Source organism: Notechis scutatus, chromosome Z, assembly GCF_049901735.1.
Source record: "Notechis scutatus isolate UNSWTSFEM ecotype Mainland chromosome Z, rNotScu1.2, whole genome shotgun sequence".
NCBI lineage: Eukaryota > Metazoa > Chordata > Lepidosauria > Squamata > Elapidae > Notechis > Notechis scutatus.
The window spans coordinates 85,660,792-85,682,913 of NC_142025.1; the positions used below are offsets into that span (position 1 = coordinate 85,660,792).

Sequence of the window (22,122 nt, forward strand, 5' to 3'; positions counted from 1 at the left end):
TATGTTGTTGCTATCAACTGAGTAGATTTGTTGAGCTAAAGTTCCTCCTGCAAGGCTTACCTCTGGAAAATTAGTTGTGAAACAGTATTCCAAATTAATAAAGGAATAAGAACTTGGACCATCAGCTTGGAACATTTAAACAGTTATTAACTGTATTAACATTTAAACAGTTATTAACTGTGCATTAGGATGGGCCGCAATTCATTTTGCAGCCAAAGCCTTGTTTAAAAGTAAAGCCGCATTTCTTGTAGAGGTTCAATATACAGGAAATTTAAATGCAAAAATAACTGATGCCACTGTAATTATACAAATGGGCTAGGATTGCAGTATTCAGGTTACAAAATGTGGACACCTACTAGATTGCAGTAGTTTCTGTTATTGTTGCTTGTGTTTGTTTGGAGTTTTGCACACTATTTATGATAGCCTTAAAAAGTAAGTGATTATTATTATGTGAGGTTTTCAAGAATTCTGAACATCCTCAAAATCAACTATAACCTTATAAGGATTAAAGTTACAAAGGATGTTCTCAAACAACCTGTAGCCTTGCTGTTGCAATAGTACTGTGTACATGATCTGCTATGTATACCTTGCTCCCCCCCTTTCTACTTGAATGTATGGAAATTGGTTTGCCAATCTAGCTTATTCTCCCAATAGTACCAATAAATTTGACACGAGACAGACTTTATTTAGCTATCACTACACCTTTATTAAGACAAACTTTTACAAGCGATAATATAAAGTGCACATAAGTTACCAGCAGCAAAGCTAAGAGTCATAAGCAATCAGAAGATGGAGGTGCCATGCAGCCGCTGGCTCCTGAACCACCTTGCCTAGAAGAAAAGCAGTTCAACGAAGTACAAGGTGTGGGGAGAGGGAAGCATAAATGTTTTTGCTGCTATATAAGTCACTGGAATCTTCAATAGCTGCAGTATATCAGAAGTGCTAAGCAATATATGTTTGTGTTGTAAACTTGTTATGTTATGCAATGCAGAGGTGAAGTCTAAACATCCATCAGCTGAAAGGACCAACCAATGCTTTTGTCAGTCAAGAGGCAAACATAGGCAATCATACAGAACAACACTAAGTACAGTATTGCAGGCCTAGCCCCTGACAAAAAATATTAAACCTTCACCACTTTTTTAAGACTGGCCATTTCTGCAGTGGATATCTTTCAGAAAGTTGCTTGATGAACCATGAAACCCACTGGCCAAATTAGGTGCTGACAGCCCTTCTTGCACTATTGGGATTATCTATTGGCCTGCAGGTATGAGACTCCCTTTCCCTCTTCTGGTATTTACACTGTATGGATGCTAGACAACAGCTAAGCAATAAGCCTGGTTACAACTTTGCCAGAGACAATTAAGCTGCATCACTGTGCTATGACCGCAGTAGCTAAAAACTAGGCACCTTGGCTTTCCCCTCTTCTTCCCAATTCAAAAACATAAACTAAGAACATGACTCTTAATTGAACAAAAAGTCCACTACCATTTTTCATACTGTCCCTCAAACTACTTTCTTCCAGAAATTAATGTCTCTTACAGTACTAGGTTCCCTTGAGAAAACTAACATTTCTAACCCAACCAGGTGCCTAAGGATGCTTTTTGAGAAAGTAGGCTGACAGCTCTCCCAGAAAATAATACAGCATTCCAACTTTAAATTGCGTCTCCAGAATACATTCCACTAGAAGCTGCAAGTGACAAAGAAAGATGGCTTTAAAAAAAATCAAACTAAACCTAGAAATTATATGGTATTCTTTTCTCACACCAAAATTAAATTCACTATAGTATTTAGAAGCGCTCTAAACAATTAAGTTTCACTCAGATACAAATTACACTAAGCAGATATTTTTCTCACAATTATTAAGCAGCTAGAAAAGGTGAAGCAGTAGTAAATAGGGTAGTGGAGGGCTTGCTGCTGCCACTTAATTCCTTGATTTCTAAGAGACCATGAACACTATGTTCTCCCACATTAGTATACTCATTCCCAGAAGCTGCTTCCCTTATAGTAGGCAGCAGGCTGTACTAAGTCAGCAGTAAAGGCACTCTACATATGCTCAACTATACTATTTAGCATTGTTTCATTTGTTCCAGGCTCACTTTCGGCCCAGGAAATGAACAGGTGGAATGTTGTGCACAGAAGTGCTAACACTTTCACAATTACATGGCTAGCATGATCAGAAGCAAACAAATACCCTTAGGGCCAAAGAATGCTATTTGCGTAGCTAATACATAATTGTGTATACCTCATTCTACACCCCGCCCCCTGCCAAGTTCAATAAACTACATTTCTGTCTTCCTTCTCTTCTCCAAGGCTGACATTGGTGTTACTATGTCACACAAGGGGACTTACCCATGTAGTAAATCCAAACTACTGCTGGCAGCAACAAACACACTTTTATCAGTATAATTAGCCAGTTTTATGATTGATCTGTAGCTCTCACATATCAACATATGAGAAAGTCAATGTCTGGCTTCTACAGTAATCCACACCATGGAGGTGGAATCAATTTTCACTCCCTATAAACCCACAGGGAGCCAACTCCCTGTCTTCATGGACCAAATCATTCTAAAGTGCATGCTAATTGATTGTTTTGGACATAAATGGGGGTGGGGGGAGGACAGATTCTGAAAGTAGGTGACAAATTAATCGCTCTTAAAAAGACTATTATATTCCCCTGGGCCACATGTACCCAATTGTTCTGTTTTCATATGTACACCAAGAATACCTCTTGTGGCTTAAAAACAAAAGCAAAATAAAACAAAACACCTTTTACTGTTTTAAGAGAAGAACAGAACCAAATATGTTCAAGTCCTTCAACTAACTAAGAAAAAAAAATTAATTTATTGCTGAAAGTGCTAGTATGAAGCCCAAGAGGGACAGAGAAAAGGATTAGAAAATGTTGTAACAAGTTACTAACTGAAAGAAATGAACTATAGAGGCTTGGGAGCAAATGTTACCCATCAGGAATTAATTAATTAACAAACATTAACTGATCCCTCTCCCCTGGCCTCTGTGTAATACTTTTATGATTTTCTCTGCAAGTGACATTTGTGTTGAGATAATCTCTGCTCTAAATTTGCCTGCAGCCAGCCAGAGCAAAGAAATACTTTCTTCAGAGTTCATATACTTTTTTTAAACTATGAATCAAACTGATTAGCAAGCTTCAGTATACAAAATGGTCTTAGACCACTTTGCCTTTTTAGGGCCTCCTCATCTAGAAAAAGCTGGACCTTCCTTTTCTCCAAAGAGGAATCCAGGTGGAATGAAACCCTCCTAACACACATACACACACACACACACACACATCAACAAAGAAAGCAGCATGAATAGGATGCAGCGATACTGGCTGGAAGCATCAAGGGCCAGTAATTTCAGTCAGATGTCATCAGTTTCTCTTTCAATGCCGACATATTTCAGGGCATCTGCTTGGCTATACCTGGGAGAGAAATGAAGCTGTTGTGGTCTTTGTGAAGATATATATATATATGAGATACAGGGGTGGGATTCAAAATGTTTAACAACTGGTTCTGTGGGCATGGCTTAGGTGATGGGCATGGCTTGGTGGTCATGTGACTGGGTGGACATGGCTTGGTGGTCATGTTATTGGCTGGGTGTGGCCAACTCAATATCACTCACATCGAGGCACACATCTCCTCGCCTGGCCTCTCATGACTGTGGGGAGGCTGCAACAGTTGTGTGAAAAATGGTCATAAGTCACTTTTTTCAGTGCCATTGTAACTTTAAATGGTCACTCCACACAAGCAAAGTACCAGCAAAGGAGGGGGAAAAAACTCCAGAGACGTTCCTGAGATAGGAAGTCTAGTCCTGCTAAGAATGTAATAAGGGTTAACAGAGAGGCAGTTTCTATAAGCAACACCAGAATGTTTCCTTCCTGCCTTCCTTACAGGATTAGGCCAGTAATTTCTTCTAACAACCGGTTCTCCGAACTGCTTAGAATGTTAACAACCGGTTCTAGGAAATAGGTAGAATCCCACCCCTGATGAGATACCATACCAAGCAATATATTGTAAACTTTGAAAACTGGATTTAGACTGCACTCACCTGTAATCAAAAAAGAGCTCTTCACCTGCCTGGATTGCTCTCTTGGCAAAGATCCCAATGCGGTGATCTCCATTCACCATCACCACTGAATTGAGACAAGAAAGAGACAGAATCAATTGCCCAGATTTTTAAAAGAATCACCCCACCAAGGCTCCCATTGTCACACTGATTCCCAGCCTTCAGGAAACAAAACTTCAAATTTGTGTCATTTGCTAAACTAGAGGGTGCATTATATTCACACCTGATAATGCAAACGTAATCAATTAGCATAGACACAATTACGTGATCCTTTGTGCATCCAGGAATAAGTTAGAAATGTGTAAGTTATGGTTGATTGTTACCACCAAGTATGGTTATTGCTGTTACCGTTCTTCTTAAACTGCGAGCTCCAAGCTACAAAGTAATTCTCTAGAATGTGAATGTGATTGTCAGCAGTGCCTACTAGCAATTGTGGAGCTGAATTAAAGAAAAATAAGAAAGAATTCATTTGTGTAAGCATTTATCACATCTAATCTCTTATCTAGAACCCTATTTCCTTGCCCTTGCCTTTTTTTATGATTAAGGGATGGATAGGGATGAATTCTATGAACAGAATTCTCTATGATGAGATTTTCTAGTGAAGATATTTATATTCTAATTTTAAAGAAAATCAGTAATTACAATGGCTGGCAACATACCCTCTTTTTTTTTTATAAGGAGCTGAATATACTTGATCCAAGACATATCCCGTCAAGGTTACCTTAAGTTTGCTTTCCCATTCTGGGGTAAAAACATAGCAAGGAAGTCTCCCTTGAAAGATTCCTAGCTGGAATCTATTGTGTCAGAAAGAGAGCAGATCTCTAAGAAGTCTCACCTTTGGCATAACAGTTAGGATTGACGGAGTGGTTTGCAAAGCGGATTTTGTTGCCTTTACGTGTGGCATCAACAACGAAATCTGTCAGGAATAAAAAAAAAAAAAAGCATTCATAGACCTCTGCAAGAGCTCACTTAGTTGTATAGAACCACCCTTGAAAGCCATGGAAGACAGAATGCTAGAGCCTGCTGCCTCCAAGTTGCCTCATCACCCCATACTGGAGATGATGTCACAGAGCCAACTGCTGGCTCTTCCTCACTACAATCAATTACCATTATTGAGATTGAAGAGGAAGCTGGACATATACTTGTCATAGACCTTACCACGTCGGTCAGCCTCATCTTGAGAAATAAGCTGGGGAAAAGGAACACAATGGATAAGAATTTGTTAGTTGCTGTAAGGTGACCGAGTCAGATGTTAACAAAATTTAGAAGGCCTAGTTTCTCCCAAAGAATTGGAAGATCTGAAAATAGTGCTCACAAAGCAGACAAAATTTAGCTATCTTCCTTGGAACAATAGTGAGATCAGGGATAAAAAGAGTACCTAAACAGAACTTTTCTTCCACTTTGCAACAATAAACATGGGGGCAGTAAATTAAAAAATTGGATTTATTTGCTAGCTACATATTTTGGCAAGTAAAAAACTGACAGGTTATCAAATTAACATTTCAGATCAATTAAAGGTAAGGAATTTTTTGTTTTTTATAAATACAAAATATATGGATTACTTGATACATTCTCAATACTGGCAATACTTAACAATGAAATATATATAAATATATTTGGTCATTCCATCCTTAGTTCTTCTCTTATATAACCAATACTGGAGAATCAGTACTCCTTAAACTGTTCATTTCTACTATTGACATACAGCCAGAGTTACATTTGGGACATGTAATATGTAAAATGAAACAAAGTGGGAAAATTAGAGTTACTGAAAATTGGGTAGCATATAAATTTAATAAATCATCACCACCATCTTCTCAACCAAAAACAAGGCTGTATGCTTTTCGGTAAAAACTTTAGCTCTAAGTTTAAAATGCTGTAATTAACATAAGTGGAAATTGTTTTTAATGAAGCACATTGGTTTCATTTCCATTGTTAATAAACCATTTATAGTTGTCAAAGGAAAATATGCTACATGGCTCTAATTTCTGGCAATGCAATGATAAATGAATATGGGACTGTCCTAGTATTGCTAAATTCTGAACAGGAATCAATGAATGAAATTATTTCTTCCTGGAAAGAGATCTAAATTTTGCAGACAAAACAGCTTTAGGAGGAATTTTCTTCCAGGGCAGCATAAATAGCTTACATTAATTCTATTTGTATCATTTTATAAAATAAGAAATAAATGGTGGCGAAAGGATTTACCTTTTCTACATGTGTATACACTACCTATATATTTTACATTACAGCTGATGTTGGCCAGCTACATAGCAAACTTAAACATTATTATGATACCCATAAATTGAGCCCGAAAAAGCCTTCCCTTTCCTTGCCCTTTTGCTCACCTCTGATTTTTCATTATTGCTATTTTGTGGTGTTGCTGTAAAATCTGATTATGAGTTAAGAAGGCGGAGCTGTTTTGGAGATGGTACAAATACTCCACCTGGAATTAATCAAAATCTTTCTAGAAAGTTTCCCCAACATCATAGCCTGACCAAGAACATCAGACTACTGTTCACCAGAAATGACAGCTTCCCTACTTTGCAGCTTCAAGTTCTATCATCTAATTAAATGTTGACTGATAAGCCTATATTAATAAACCACTTTCACCTGCAGGTTGTCCTCACTTTATGACATAACTGAGACCACAATTTTGATTGTAAGTTGCAATGGTATTACAATGGGTGGTCGTGCGAATGTGCCCAATTTTATAATATTTTTGTGGCAGTGTCAAGTGAACCTGGTGGTAAAGTGAACACCATTAAATGTGTGGGTTTTTTTTTTTTTTTTGCTGGAAAATGGAAGTAAACGCCTGTTTCCAACAAAACCACCATAAATTGCAGGCGGGTGACTATAGGGTGCAGCAAATGGCCGGTTGCCAAGTGACCAAAATGCAGCCCTATGGGGGAATGGACATTGGAACTTCAAATCTGGGTTGTAAGTTCCATTTTTGGGGTCCATCCATAACTAAGCAACCTGTCAAGGATTACCTGTACCAGCTTCATTGAATGCTGGCAAAGGCCAAAATTTAAATGGAGTTACTGGTTCAGGAGATGAACCAATAACCTGCCCTCTCATTCATCTTGATAACCATGGCTGAGAGCAGAGATGTTTCAGGATCTTAAGTCTTGTTTTACTTTTCCAACTCACCTCTCCGCAGTACTCGGAGATGAATTCATTCTTTTGCACAGACTCCTTAATGAAAGTTCCCCATCCAGCAACATCAGATGGGGCCAGCAGCAAGTGCTATGAAGAAAAGAGACAGAAGCATATTTTATGGAGTAGATCAAGTGAACACACCTAGAACACTACAAGATGGGGAGAGGAAAAGAGACAAACAAATGGATACCATATTCTAGGCCATCAGCCATAACAAGATATCCTTTACCTGCAGAATTTTTTGAAGGCCATCTTCAAAAACCTTCAAATAAAGGTATGTTATAGCCAACTTTATCTTCTATTCCAATACATGGAGGGTCCAGTTAAAGAAAAAACAGTCCTCATAGTTATGGAGGTTGGCAAAGATGGCTGAAACCTCAGAGAATGGTAAGGGTACAAGCAACACACTACTCATCAAGAACTAACTGGGTCTGAGTCCTTCCTACAGATTCTCACATTAGCTAGCAGAAGCAAAATAAAACACTAAGCTATATCAGTTCTATGCCATTCCCAGCTGACACATTCCCATGCCATCATTCTGATCTCCTGCCCTCCCATTTTAGGACTGAAATGTACCTTCTTGAGGCCCCGCTGGATGCTGCAGTTTTTGCAGGAAACCACCTTGGAGTCCCAATGCTCTGATGCCCCACAGGTCAGGCAGAGGTCTGGATCACATTCCCGCACAGCCAGATAGCAGGGGCATTGCTTGGTGTTGCACTGAGTCTTGCATCGGCAGCCAGGGAAACGGTTCTGGCCTTGCAAAGGAAACATACACGTTTAAAGGGATACCACCACCACTACAACAACAAAAAATAATGCTAGAAACCTTAGCCATTATTTGGCAGCTTGGTGGAGAGCTTCCTTTCTTACAATCAGGATTGCACTGGCAGAATTTCTCACAGAAGTTCTGAGTCATAATGCAAGGACAGGAGCTGTCACAAGGATGGTCTGGATGATCACAGGGTTGGTAGTTGAACACTTGAGTTGATGAATTGTCTGCAGGAAGAAGGAACATCTATGAGTTGGGCCTTGGAAGCGTGAATGCTGCATGTATCATAATCCCCAAACAGTGCAAGACAGTGTTTCTAGCGCAGAAGGCCACTTCAAGTTTACCAGTCTAATAAATGCTGTGATATGACAAGAAAACAGTGCTGGCATGAATTATTCAAGCTATTTTTCAAAATACCAGATGTCAGCAATAAGGATTTCCCCATTTAGGATTTTGAATTCTGCTACTTAGTAACAGAATACCTCTCCACTTAATTACAGACATCAGAGCTAATAAGGAAACAGTGTCTCGTCAACTGACGGGAATATTCTGGAGAAAAATTTAGAGACAAAGGGAGTGTTGGGGTTTCTTGGCCTAGTCTGGCCTGACCGGCCTTTGACAAACCTTCTATATTCCGTTCTGTTTTCCCAGAAGGAGATGGGAATAGGAAGAACCAGGCAGGAAACACATTACCTTTCTTAAGCTGGATCTTCCTGCAGTGAGCAGCCCAGAGCCTTTGTTTGGGTAAGGGGAAGAGAGAAAAGAATATTAGTCCTGGAGACAGAAAAATTCTGGATTTCTAAAATATGCATTCTCTCTAACTCTCCTTAGCCTCCTTTCTAGATCTCTCAGATAAAAACAACAACGGAACTTATAGATGAAGGAATAGCTGGTGAGAGGCAGGAGCTTTTCCAACACAAGAAAATTAAGTATGTTGAGAGGGGGTACTGTTATGCATTTCAAATCTTTTTCAGAATGGAGGGTGGGTGGTGAAGGGGTCCATAAGACCATGCCAGTTTTTGGCAACCCCAGTCACCAAGCCTTCCCCAAGAACTTCTGTATCCCAAGAACCATTCCTAGCATGGCTTCTTGTTGGCTAGATTCCCCTGAACACATACCTGTGCTTCCTCTTCTTCTTCTGGGAGGGGTTCAGGAGCTCATTAACTGGTAGCTTCGTTATCAGGGATTCCTTTACAGCAAATTGAAAGACCTGCCAAGCAAGGAGTGCGACTTGTTGAAGAGGGAAGTTCCAAGTGAGGGAACCAGATGCTCATGTCCCTTCTGGGCCTACCAAGGCTCCTACCTGCTTGCATGTCTTGGTCCCCAAAAGTCGAGCAATGGAGCAGAAGTTATTGAAGTAGGTCCCATGGAAAACACGGAAGAGGGTCTCCTCTGCCCCTGTCCACTCCACAGGCTCCAGAGGCACATCAGACATGAAGGGCTGAGAAGAGGATGGACTCATCTTCGGCTTGGTTGGGGTTTGGCAACGTGAATTGGCCTCTGGAGCAACAAAAGAAATGATTAGGTGTGGAAAGCATGCGTGTACCCAAAGAGCAACCCCAAAACAAGACAACAATCTTGTTTTCTTAAACACATCTCAAAAATGCGTTTATCAGCCAAGTGGCATCATTTGCCACAGGATTACTAATCTCAGTTGGGCAAGGACTGTTTGTGATGACAGAAAGACATTCTGCATGTGTTTCAACACAGTGACTGAAAGCTTACGCTTGGCACTAAAATAGACTGCCAGCAAGCTCTGGCATAAATTTAAATCTGGACAGATTCCACAGAAGAAGTTATTCTTCTTGGCACTTGAGCCTGCTGGAGCACATCTCTTTCTAAGGGGATAATTCCTGCAATTTCTCCATCCCTATTCTCTGTAATTCATGAACAGGGGAATCTCACCCACCTGAGGAACTGGATGCCCAGTCATTGCCAGTATCTCTATCGCTATCACCTTCTTTTGCTTCAGTACTTGTAGAAGCTGCAGCACTGGTGGTGGCGGAGGCACTGGGATTGGGGGTCCTGCGCCGGCGCCGCCCAGCATATTTTGACCGAGGATTATGCATCATGGCAAACTCTTTGGCTCCCTCCTAAAAAGCAAGATCAGATTAAAAAAAACACAGCCTCGTCCAGGTATTACAACTAACCAGGGAGGACATGGATCCAGTATGCTGGTGGTGGCATGGATAGTGTTGAGGACCCTGTCCACTGCCCCGGGGCTAAAAGACTCAAACTCTTCTGGATAACCCTATTCTTCCTGGATAACCCTATTTGCCACAGGATTACTAATCTCAGTTGGGCAAGGACTGAAATAGGATGTATTTTAACTTAACTTAACCAGACCTTCACCGTTGTAAATTGGTAAAGTTGAAAATCCTTGGAACTTTCACACAATTTGTATATGCCATAGATTCAAACTCCTATCCCATTTCCTTCGAAAGTGATGCATCACAGTGAACAATTAAAATGTTAACATGTTCTCTGGATAGAAGCAAGAGATGGGCAAGTTTTTACAGAAGGTCATAAGTTAGCCATGCCCATAAAGGAAGAGAACATGCACCAACCACGTGAAGCAAAATGGGCAATTTACAAGCTGCATAAAACCTTTCCAATGAACCTCTTTTCTCATTTCATTCCAAAAATTCAAGTGGCAATGGACTTTGCCACTTTGCCAAATTTTGGAGCCAAAGTACTTGTTCCTGAATTTTAGACACCCATTTAGGAACAATATTGTATAGAAACTACAATTTGCCCTAAATACAGAAATCAAAATATACAAAATTTTGTTTCATCATTAGGCAATATGAAACAGTTTTCAAAAGAGAGTACAGACAGATTATAATGTACGGAATTGTATGCAAAATTGAATACATGGGAAACTGAAGGTCTCTAAGAAATAGTGTTTTTATTATAATCTGCTAGTATAGGAAAATGGTCATTTTGAAGCATCTTGAAGATGCAGATTCTTTTTTGAAACAAAATATGCGTTTTATATTGAGGTGAGAATCATGCCGTGAACAATGTACTATAAAGATGGGGGAATGGCATGAAACTAAGATATCCTTCCTTCCTACAATGTCATAATTCCAATTTTTTTTTGACTAAATGTCGTTTTAGTTTCTTTTATGGGAGTGTGTGTGTGTGTGTAGAAATTTTAGGGTTTCCTAGATCCAGATTGCAAAAGTCTGGACCACAATTGACAAGATAATGCAGAAAATTAATTTTGTGTTGCCACCTGCTGGTCATCTGAATTTTTGCAGCCCAGAACTAAAGCCCAAGGAAAAGCAGTTTAATTTTGCTGTCCTTTTAGCAATGAAGGCCAGTCGTATTAGATTAAAAACAAAAAGGGGTCTATCAGCCCCTTTAATATATTCATTAATGTATTATTTATTATTAGAGCATAAGTTTTAATGGGTTGGAGCTTACACAATCAGGTCAGTTGAAAATGCTTTAGATGTAGATAAAGAGAATATTACCATTTACTTGAGAACGTACAACATTTAATGACAATAATAAATGGGGCATGTATAATAATTCTTAAAACTATATTTTAAATGAATGGCTATAACATTGGTTTTGCACCCCCAGCAATCCCCCATCCAACATACCAGCCACAAAAAGCAATCTGATCCACAAGGTTCCGTCTCAATTTTGGTCTCCACATTTTTCCGCTTATAAACATTTGGAGTTGCATGAAAAGCTAAAAAAGAATAAGCATCTTGTCTGGGTTAGAATAAGAACCTAGAAAAATGTCCCTTTTCTAAGAAAACAAACAAACCCAAAATCTCAAATCTCAGGAAGGCAGTAATTACTACTAGTTTAATTTTGTAAGAATTTGTACCCAAACATTCACCCTATTTTAAATTCAACAGAGCATCAAACTTGCAGATACATAGAACCGGGTGGAGTGGGGTGGGAGGCAAGTGTGGGGGAGGGCAGCAGGGAAGGGAAAATTTTCAGAGTGGAAATGAAGAAATAGCCAAAACTGGAGAACTACTTATATGCCTGCCTCGTAATGCTAATTAATATATTACTACTACCTAGCAAACCAAACTTAACTCTGGCTGTTTCAGGCAAGTATTGGTATTTCCAATAGCTAACCCACCTGGATTTTTATTGGAATATCTATGGGACTTTAATATTGTAACTGAATATAATTTAAATCATGATAGATGTTACTGTATACAGGTGTTCTAAGCCATTCTGGATACTTGAATGTGACAGATAGGAGGGTAGATAAGATTTTTTAAAAATGCAGTGGCGAAGATAAATGGAGGTGGACATTCTAGGATAACTTTGAAAAGTGGAATTAACCTTGCTATGCATGCATCTATACAAAAGGCAGGGAGAATATGCTAACATTTCCCATGAAAATGTGGTACACTGGAACAGAATAAGCAGGAAAGAGGTAGAGATTATATCAGGAACTTACGATGGAGGAAACAGTCATACTTGAAACAGCGCCTGCAAAATAGTGTGTGAAAGGAATGCAGAGCTTGCTCACGCTGAACAGATTTGGCATTTGGCCCATCAATATTTGGTGTGCACTGGGGAGGGAGCACATTCATCTCGGATTCTTCTGTCAGCTCCCTGTATCTTAAGAAATGAGGTGGGGAAAAGTCATTTAAAGTCATATAGAGCCTTCCAAAGTCACTCCAAACAATGGAAAGACTGACTGTAGCTACTCTTGACAGTCCGTACTTATGTACTTAAAATTGCTACTTTAGAGAGAACGAGTTATCATTTCATAGTCTGAAGGCCACTGGCAGATGTTAGTTAATATACCGTTCAAGCAATGAAACTACCTCAAATAAAACTGAACACTTTGAGGTAGGAAGCATCTTGGGGTCTGCAAAACGCTAACTGACATAGCAAAATATGAACCGGAATTGTGTATTATGAAGACCAGAGGCAAACGTCTGCACATGACAACCAGCATGGTTAGAATGCTTGAGAAGATAATGTGAAATAATCCAAAGCGGACAGCAGGGGGAGACAAAAGCAAGATCATCAGCCTTACTAACATCACAGATCATTTTCCTGTAGTAATTAGGTTGCAAGCTATACATCGGGCAATGCTAGACAAAATGCATAAATTGTTTAGCTGTACAAAGAAAGCGCTCTTGATGTAAAACTTCAGTTGGACTGCAAGTTTGTTTGTCTATTTGTAACAGAAGCATGATGAATAAAATAAGGCATACTATATGGCATAACATTTAAAATAGACACAAGATTAAGACATGTACAAATTAAACAGGTCTTGCCCAGAAATTAGTAACATTACTAGAAATATATTAGATTATAATATTATTATATTAGACTATATTAAAACATCTCCAAATAATTTTTTGGCAACGTTAAGAGTATAGTTTGTTTCTGCCTCCTTCTGAGGTGTTTTTAACTTCTCAAACCACATTACTGTCCTAAAGCTTCCTAGCTGTCTTCTGTTTTAACCCTATCCGATCCTGCTCAGACCTTTTCCCCCCCAGTATTTCTGATATCCATCTAGGAAATTAAGACTACTGTGTGCCCAGACCAGAAAAGCAGAATGATACTTGGCTTGAATTAGGTAATTCCTACCTTTCTTTCATGTCTTCTGGATAGCCATTCTCAGGAAACATTGATGAAAGAGCTGTAAAGATCATGTCATTTGGAAATTGCTTCTGTGAACTTTTCTTGTTACCTACATTAGACATGCAAGAAAGCCTGCTGATATTTTATGAATTAAAATATTCCTCCCTGGAACACTGCCCTTCCAAGATAGGATTGATTCAGAAGATAATTAGGAAGAAATCACACCAGATAAATATCAGACAATAAACTACACTGTAAAACACAGAAAAACTATTTTGAAGAAAATGCCAACAGGTGCCTTTTTCTCTCAGGGCATATTGTTATGCAGTCATTAGAATTTCCCCCAGCAAAATACAAGAATATACTTATGGGGCTTCTGCAAAATCACAAAGAAATTGTGTTGTGTTGTACTTTTAGGGGGGCCTTAAAGTTAACCTGTAGTTATTTTATTACTTCATTTCATTTAATAATTTCTGGGGTGGAGTAATGGAAGAGCTATGAAGGATCCAGCTGAAACATGTTTCCATTAAAATCTGCTGGAGAAGAACACAACCCAAGAACTGAATCCATAGCCCCCTTCTTGCCAATTCATACTGCCTAGTACTAGATACTAAATGGAAGAAACACGTAGTAGCAAGAGTATTGCAAAGTATGAATGTGGGCTCCAATAGGAAGGGAAATGGTGGATAGGAAGAAAGAAACTTACTTTCCATTGTGAGCCGTTTCCTCTTCCGTGTGACAGGCAGGTCTTCCTTCAAAGCTTCTTGTTTGCCTTCTGCAGTATCGTGTCCTTCGTCTTCTTCCTCAGAATATTGGTTTAGTGCATCTACCAACTCCAGAAAAACAGCATCACTGATCAGAATGGAACCTGGGAGCAACTCTGGAAGGAAGAACTGAAAGTTAAGACACGGGGGAAAAAAAATTCAACCTCATGAACAACAACACTGTGTGCCTAGGAAGACAAATCTGACTTGTAAGAACAGAATTCTCCCCCTCCCTAGACATGATCTGGGGCCCTTCAATCCCTGTGGAAGACTGAGTAGGTTTTACCTTCTTCTCCGTGAACTTTGCCGTCGTAGTTATTAATGAGCTCCTCAATGAAGGTTTCGTCCTCTTCTTTTACTTCATCTCCCATGTAAGGGATATTGCACAAAACAGTTTCGTCCTCCACCTGCAAACGGGGGCAGACACAGCCTGAGGGAGGCAGGTGGCTGTCCCTTGTCCACTCACCAGAAGAGCCTGCAAATGGCAGATTGCATGCCCACCTTAATGAGAACCCAGAGGGAAATCTGCTGATCTGACTGCAAAGTGAAGATTTCTCCCAGGCAGCAATCCTTATGCTGACTGGAGGAGGAGCGGAGCTGTAGTCCAACATATCTGGGAGGGAACTAGATTAGGGGAGGCTGACGCAGTATGCCCCAGCCTCACAAGGTCTTTCGTCATGAGCACTTACTCTTGAGGGCAAGGTCATGCCATTCAATCAGTGGTCTTTAGAGAAGGTTCTGGTAGCAACAGTGACTCACATAATTTTATCTTGCTTATTTCCAACAGAAAAACTCTGGCTTTATCCCTGCTTACTGTAGAAGGGCGTTCAGAATGGTTCCCCCCCACATCTTGCATTAGATAGTTTATGCAGGGAGGGAGCTAAAACCATACAGTATGACAGCACGACCCACACAACGAACACACAAACATCAGTTCACCAAGTTAAGGTTCACCAAGTTCTTATTTCTATCCCAAAATTGTTAAAGAGGAAGTGCAGCATGCAAGAAGTGCCTTTTAGCTCCAACTCCGGGAAGCCATTGGTAAAAGTATTGATGGAATCCAATAGATGAGATGCTTCCAATGTGGAACAAATGTCCCATGAATTGCTTTGTCCAAATATTGTGCCCTTTGAGAGTGACTGAGGGTGGCCCAGCAGCAAGGCATCAAAATTGTGAGCAATTATGAATCTAATAATCTCAGGTACTTGTAAAATAACAGTAAGTTAAAACAAAATGGGAAGCACCATCCCTGAAATGCACTCTTCTGAAGAACCCACCACTGCCCACCAACCCCCAGGTTTCATTAGTGGTAAGAAGTTTCCGAGAAGGGATGGAGAAGATCCTCAACAGAAATGTTAGAATATCAGTTCTGATATTGTGAGCATTTCTCTAGCTCTGAACTTCCAGAAGCTGGGATTAGGGATGAAAAAGACTCAATAGAGAAAGGCAGGTTGTTTATAGGACACACTCATTTTGCAGAATCAAACGGGAACTTCCTTGATGTCCTGTGCAAGACATGGCTTCTAAATGCCACCTGGAATCCAGATGTTTTAGACACTGGAGACAATGTAGTTAAGCAAGAAATTTCACCTCTGTGATTAGGTGAATAACTGTGCTACCTCCACCCCAACAGACAATTACAAACAAGTGTGGAAACCTTAGTAAAAATACCATGTACTTCAGGTTCAAAACGAAAAGTAGAAGATGCTTTCTTGCTCTGGGTAGTACTCCACGAAGAAACCCTGCTGTCTTCCAACCAGGCCTTAAAAGATGTTCTGGATTCAAAAGAAAATATTCATATTCAAGCTCAGAATTACGGCAGCAGATTACCTACCATGAAGTTTTGTTGGAGTGGAGACCAGGAATACATGATAGGCACCAGGGCTACAGTGTTTAGAGTCCGCATGAACAAAGTCTGGGTGCTCAAAGTGGGAAAGATGCTCTCAACTGTGCACTGGAGGAGAACAAAAGCGTGCCCCATCAGAAGGAGTAATATACAGGTCACCCCTCTAAAGCCCCTCTGCGCTGAATCCATTCCATCCATTCTAAAGGAGACAGATACGATGTGCCTCATTGCCTCATATCAGATGGGAATCTTCTATGTTTTCTCTCTTGCTTCCACTAGAGGGCATCATGACCCACTACATCCAGAGGGAAGATGATAGTAACTCTAATTTGATATATAGGGCCATCATCATATCAAGTTAACAATCATATTATTTTCTAGGCCCACTGTAACACACCAATGAAAATCAGAATAGTTTATTACCAAAACACCTTAAAGATGATTTCTACCTACATAAATCTAGCAACATGTTGCAGCCATTTTAGGAGACTCTAGTCCACGTTCTTCCATAATTTGCTGATACTTCACCTCATCCTGTCTTGTTTCTTTTACCTCCTTGTCCCAGATGGATCTTTCTCATAGGCTTTTAAGCAGCAGATTAAGGATATTTTGGGTAAACATATCTTTTATAAACATGCCCCTCCGATTTGACTTATTGGCTGGGGATTTTATTAAGCATCATATACTGATAACAAATTAAATACTGAATTTAGCCTGCTTGTTGGCATACCTTCTAACTTGCAAGCCCTTATCCCTAAACATAGAGTTGAAAGAACCAATTATTATCAGTTGGCAAACAGGCATTTTCAACATGATCAGAGGCATTAAATTGTATGACTTACAAAGTTCCAAGTATGCCCACCGGTTACAATTCTGGGAAAAATATGTATTAATTAAACCCACCCCAATCCATGAACCTATTTATCTTCTGTTCCCAAAGGACACACATCAATCAACTGTAGGGCTTAGGAAACAGAAGGACTAAAAAAAAAAAAACAAGAATCAGGAAATTAAAAGCACAAAAGGACTACTACAGAGGATCTTGCAGCAACTGGTAGGAAGTAAAAGTACTAATTTTGCACATGGAATGTCATCCTTTCCTGTTGCTGTTTGCTGGACAATCCTGAATGGTTTTTATTATTCTGGAAAAAAAAACTTCTATTCATACTGGTGACTTTACATAACTGATTTAAACTTTCTCTCTGGGTAAATGCGGAACTTCATAATGACATGGAAAATAGAGATATTATAGTGTGGGAGTGTGAATATGAACTTAGGAAAGGAAATATAGTACATTATATGCTGCAACACCTGTTTCAGAAAAGGGTTTCCTCCCACCAGCTTCATTGACTGAATAGGCTGGACTCTAAGCTTCTTCCAGTCATCGTTTAGGATGTTTATCTTTTCCTGAATCTTTGTGAAGTTAGACACAAATAAATTCTACAGGAATAGAGGAAAGAGAAAAAAAAACAGATCAACCTTTTGTCATCATGGAAGAGGGATTCCAATTCACAGGAACCCAGCAAAAGGAAACCATTTTTAAACCTGTATTACTGGCTATCAACTATGTTACATAGGTAGGCAGATTGCAATTATACCATTTCTCTGTGGTACAATCAAAATCAATCCTTTTCATATCAAAATACACAATCATGCCAATAGTCTATCTCCTGCCTCTCTCACAATAGCATCAAATATGTTGACTTGGTAAGTCATTTTGTACCCATAAACATGAAGTGGATTTTACTTTTTCCTCAGAGATACATGGTTCTTTGTGGATTCTTGGTTGTTTTTTTGCAGAGATTTCATTACCAAACTAGGTAATATCATCAGTGATGTAAGGGAATGGGGTTTGCTCCCATTTTATATTCTAGTGGCTTGCTCTGTCAGTATTGCTGGGAGTGGTGTTGATGGTTCCTTGGTGTTTCAGTTGATAGTTCCTTGATTAGTATATTGTTTCTGTCTGACCTGACATGGGGAGGAATGTCATATTGTTTGTCGGGCTCTTCTGGAAACTGGTTGGATTGCCGAGCCCGACAGTTTCTTTTTTGATTGTTGGTCTAAAGTTAGTTAAAGTTGGTCTTTGTATTAATCTGTGTTCATTTGGGTGTTGATTGCTGGTGAAAAGGCGTTTTAGTCTCTTTGTTTTCTTTTTGGCTTTTTCATTATCTCTCTTGAATGGTATGTAGATGTTGTTTATTTCTACGTGCCTACTGATGGCTGATTTGTCTGAGTACCAGGCTTTCAGGAATTCTCTAGCATTTTTGGATTTGGCTTGGTCTAGGAATAGATATTCTAGATATTTTAAATTTAGTTTTTTAATGTTCTCTTTTTAATCAGAGTCAACCTTTTTCTGTCAGAGGCTGCCTATATTTTTAACAGGCACAGGAATTATCACATTATTCACATGATCAGGAATTGAATTTTTGTAACCTCATTTTGGGTGGGTGTGCTTTGGGGCACCATAGAGACATTAAACTTTACCACACTTTCATTACTACTAACGCACCCCTTCATTCCCCAATAATTGGATCATATAACCTTGAAGTGTTTTGATGACTTCAAAAACGGTTCTATACATATTTAGTCAGTGGCTCACTTCTGTTAGGCCAGTGGGATTTGCCTCATATCTGTGCTGGAAACACCACTGCCCACTACTCTGATGACACATAAGGGTTGAGGGGAATTCCAGTATCCCCAAATAAAGTTTCCCCCTTTCTCCCTCAGAAACAGATGGAAGAAGTTGTATATTTCTCCTGCAGAACCCCTCCGAAGGGGGGGGGGAAGAGAGAGGTGTGTAGACATTGTTTGGATACTTCTCAGGAGGCAGGATGGATCTATAGCAGATCAATAGTAGTGAGAAGAGTAGTGGGGGAAGAGAAAGAACAACAGAAAGTTTCCACATGGGCACCAATGGCTATCCGTAAAGTGGTGGGCAGTGTGCTGTTTATACAGTTTGCAGGGAGTTTCCAGAACTCCATGGATATAGACTTTAGATTTGCTGAATAGAGAATATCTGTCTGTCTATCTATCGATCTCTATCTAATCTATATTTATATCTGTTCGTGTGTCTATCTATATATTACATGTAATTTAAACTTCTCATCTTTCTGAGAGAAAGTCAACTGCAAGACAGACATTTCTTTCCATCGGTTTGTTCATCCCAATGTGCAGAAGTAAAGCCTATGGAAAAAAAATCTTAAGGTAAAGCATATCTTTACCTTAGCTCCTATGTTTGCCTGAAGTCTTTTGAGTTGCCGAAGGCGCATATATTCTGACTTGACTTTTCTTTTCCAATACAGAATGCATTTAGATGTGGGTGGGCCTGGAATCTCTACTTTCCTAAAGAGAAAAAAAACAAACATATTTGAAAATTTTTGAACAGTACTAACTGGAAAATTATAACTTTATTCAAAGTTTGTCAAGTTTACTTAAGAGTTCCCATAAAAAAATGGAAAAAATAGCTATGATAGAGTTTCAAGATTCTTGACCCTTTACCTATTATTTTCTATTATTATCCTTGGTTTTTTATCACCTCACCAATATTGCAATTACTTTGAAGCTTTTCTTTACATTACTATTTTTTCCTTTAAAAATGTAATCTTAACAGTCTTGAGATGCTGTTCAGGTAGATGCTATACAGAAGATAACCATCTGTTTAGTGTCTAGTCAAACTTACAAAAGCACTGAAAAAAGTGACTTACAACCTTTTTTTTCATATTTATGAAATTGTAGCCTCCCTGTGATCAAAATTCAGATGTCTGGCAACCAGTTCATATTTATGATGGTTGCAGTGTCCTGGGGTCATGTGATCACCTTTTAACAGATGAGATAATCAGAGTTGGAAGGGACCTTGTAGGTCATCTAGTCCAACCCCCTTTTGTGACCTTCTGACAAGCAAAATCAATGGGAAACCAGATTCATTTAACTGTGCTGCTAACTGGACTGCAATGATTCACTTAACTGTAACAAGAAAAAAACAACTCAATTATTTTACTTAGTAAAAGAATTTTGGGGGTCAGTTATGCATTGCCCACAGTAGCAGATTGAATTGGCCTGCTTTTACAACACATTGATGATGAGACTCATGTTGTCATTTCATTTAGCATTAACCCTCCAAATGATTAGGGACATTCCCCATGGGAGGGATATGTCCAGCATCCTTTGCTCTCCTCGCTTTATAGCTTTCTTTAACAAATTATTCAAAGTGTTTGGCTAGGTTCCCTTCAGTTAAAGTCAGGCTTTACTCACTTTTATATAGCACAAATATTGCTTGACTGACCTATTCGTTACTTACCAAAGTATTTCTGTGTTATCATGTAAACAGCACTGCAAAACATAATAAACTAAACCATCAACTTCACCTCAACCTCCTAGAAACCCAAGTTACATTCCTCTCAAGTGTTGTGATTAAGACCACAAGTGTTCCTTTTCCTTCCTCATTAAAGGAATGAAGGACAAGCAAAGATGCTGAATCTCTGGTCTAGAGCATGCAGGGAAAATGCCTCAGCCAGCATGTAGCAAACCCAGAATTTGTTGTGCAGCCACTTACAACTTTTGGCTTAAGAAGCAAAATGAGTATCTTTTATCCTTTCCATTTAACCAGTCAAATCCCTGAGATATCAAGCAAAGGCCTTTACATTTGGCTAATACAGGTATTTTTTATCGCTCTGGGAATAGCTGAACAAAATGGGGGAGGACGTTTCCACGTTTCTAGCTTTAACTAGACGAAAGGCAAGGCAAATGCAAGAACTAAGTCCAGCCAACATGCTCAAGGCTGCTCAAAGCAACCTTTTGCCATGCCCCGCCCGCATCCAAAGACCTGCGGCTGTCATGCGATGACCTCAGTACATCACTCCCTCTCGTCCTCCCATGTACTGGTTTTTAGATACGTCTATATACCCTTTTCTGACCCTCGTCCCACTTCGGAGTGAGGGACTTTGCATGACGTCATAAGTACTAATGCACCCGAAGTGCTCACTCCACAAGCATGATCCTCGTTACCCCCTCCCATTTCCCTTTAAACCCCTTCTTCGACACTCACTCCTTAGACATCGTACACAGGTGACCTACAGAAAACGCAGAACCCCCTTCCTGAGCACGCATGCGTCACACACCGCATCGTACTCGCTCTCCTCCTCCTCCTCGACGCTGCCCTCTTCCGCAAAGCGACGCCTCCGTTGTCGCACAGATCCATAGACTTACTAATTGGAGTAAAGTAGCGTCATGTTTGGCTCAGAAAGGTTGGTTTGTTGCTTACCTGGAAAGCAGCGTTTGGAACTCGACACTCGTTGTGTCCAGGCGATAATGGGTCGCCTTTCCAATTCAAACGACGTTGCGCTGTTGGGTTTTTCAGCTGTTTCTGCGAGTGATCGCACAGAGCACTCTACGTACGTTAAACCACGTAGCTTTATACTTCAGTTAATTATAGGGAGGTATGAATGATATCAGGTGTTCCCAACAGGTAACTCGTTATTATTTTTGCCCATCACATGTTTTGAAGTAACTTACAACTTTCTTTAACCCTAGAGTAGTGATGCTAAGCGCATTACAGTCCAAACTATATGTTCCGCACCAAATTAAGACCCTTTTGATGTGGAGTTTATTAACAAATAGAAGAAAAATGTTTACATGCTGGTTAAGGAAACAGACCAAGATCATGCAAGAACTGCATTCATTGTTATTGTAAATCATTAAGTGGATTACATGGAAAAGTTTTTTACTGGTAAACCAAAACCACTCTAAGCCCGATAAGTAAGATTATTAGTTTTTATTAGTTTATTTAAAGTTTTTTAAAAAAGGCAAAACAGGAAATATGTCAGGCTCATTCATAGGATTAGGTTTTCTTTTATCCATGTTTGTTTGTTGAATAAGTCATAATGGCTGTGTCTGTGCAACAAACTAAGCCAAAACTCAAATGCAAG

The 22,122-nt window shown here is 39.5% G+C and overlaps 1 protein-coding gene across 12 annotated transcripts; it reads right to left on the reverse strand.

Annotated features, from left to right (window-relative positions):
• Positions 1 to 681: 681 nt before the first annotated feature.
• EZH1 (enhancer of zeste 1 polycomb repressive complex 2 subunit) lies at positions 682 to 21,372 on the reverse strand. Of its 12 annotated transcripts, XM_087945785.1 has the most exons (21): positions 21,243 to 21,308; positions 20,496 to 20,527; positions 19,420 to 19,540; positions 17,510 to 17,638; positions 16,187 to 16,306; positions 14,639 to 14,759; positions 14,295 to 14,468; positions 13,595 to 13,697; positions 12,447 to 12,610; positions 11,623 to 11,714; positions 9,921 to 10,104; positions 9,315 to 9,511; positions 9,130 to 9,221; positions 8,705 to 8,745; positions 8,113 to 8,238; positions 7,819 to 7,997; positions 7,234 to 7,329; positions 5,188 to 5,269; positions 4,916 to 4,996; positions 4,063 to 4,147; positions 682 to 3,436 (listed from the first exon to the last, which is right to left on the reverse strand). In XM_087945785.1, the coding sequence occupies exons 3-21, from the start codon at positions 19,465 to 19,467 to the stop codon at positions 3,376 to 3,378; spliced, it is 2,175 nt and encodes a 724-aa protein (XP_087801911.1). In that variant the 5' UTR covers positions 19,468 to 19,540; positions 20,496 to 20,527; positions 21,243 to 21,308; the 3' UTR covers positions 682 to 3,375. The 12 variants fall into 12 exon arrangements, with proteins under 12 accessions (XP_087801911.1, XP_026535603.1, XP_087801909.1 ...); XM_026679818.2 differs by lacking the exon at positions 20,496 to 20,527 and having other exon boundaries at positions 13,595 to 13,646; positions 21,243 to 21,372; XM_087945783.1 differs by lacking the exon at positions 20,496 to 20,527 and having other exon boundaries at positions 5,239 to 5,269; positions 21,243 to 21,372.
• Positions 21,373 to 22,122: the final 750 nt, after the last annotated feature.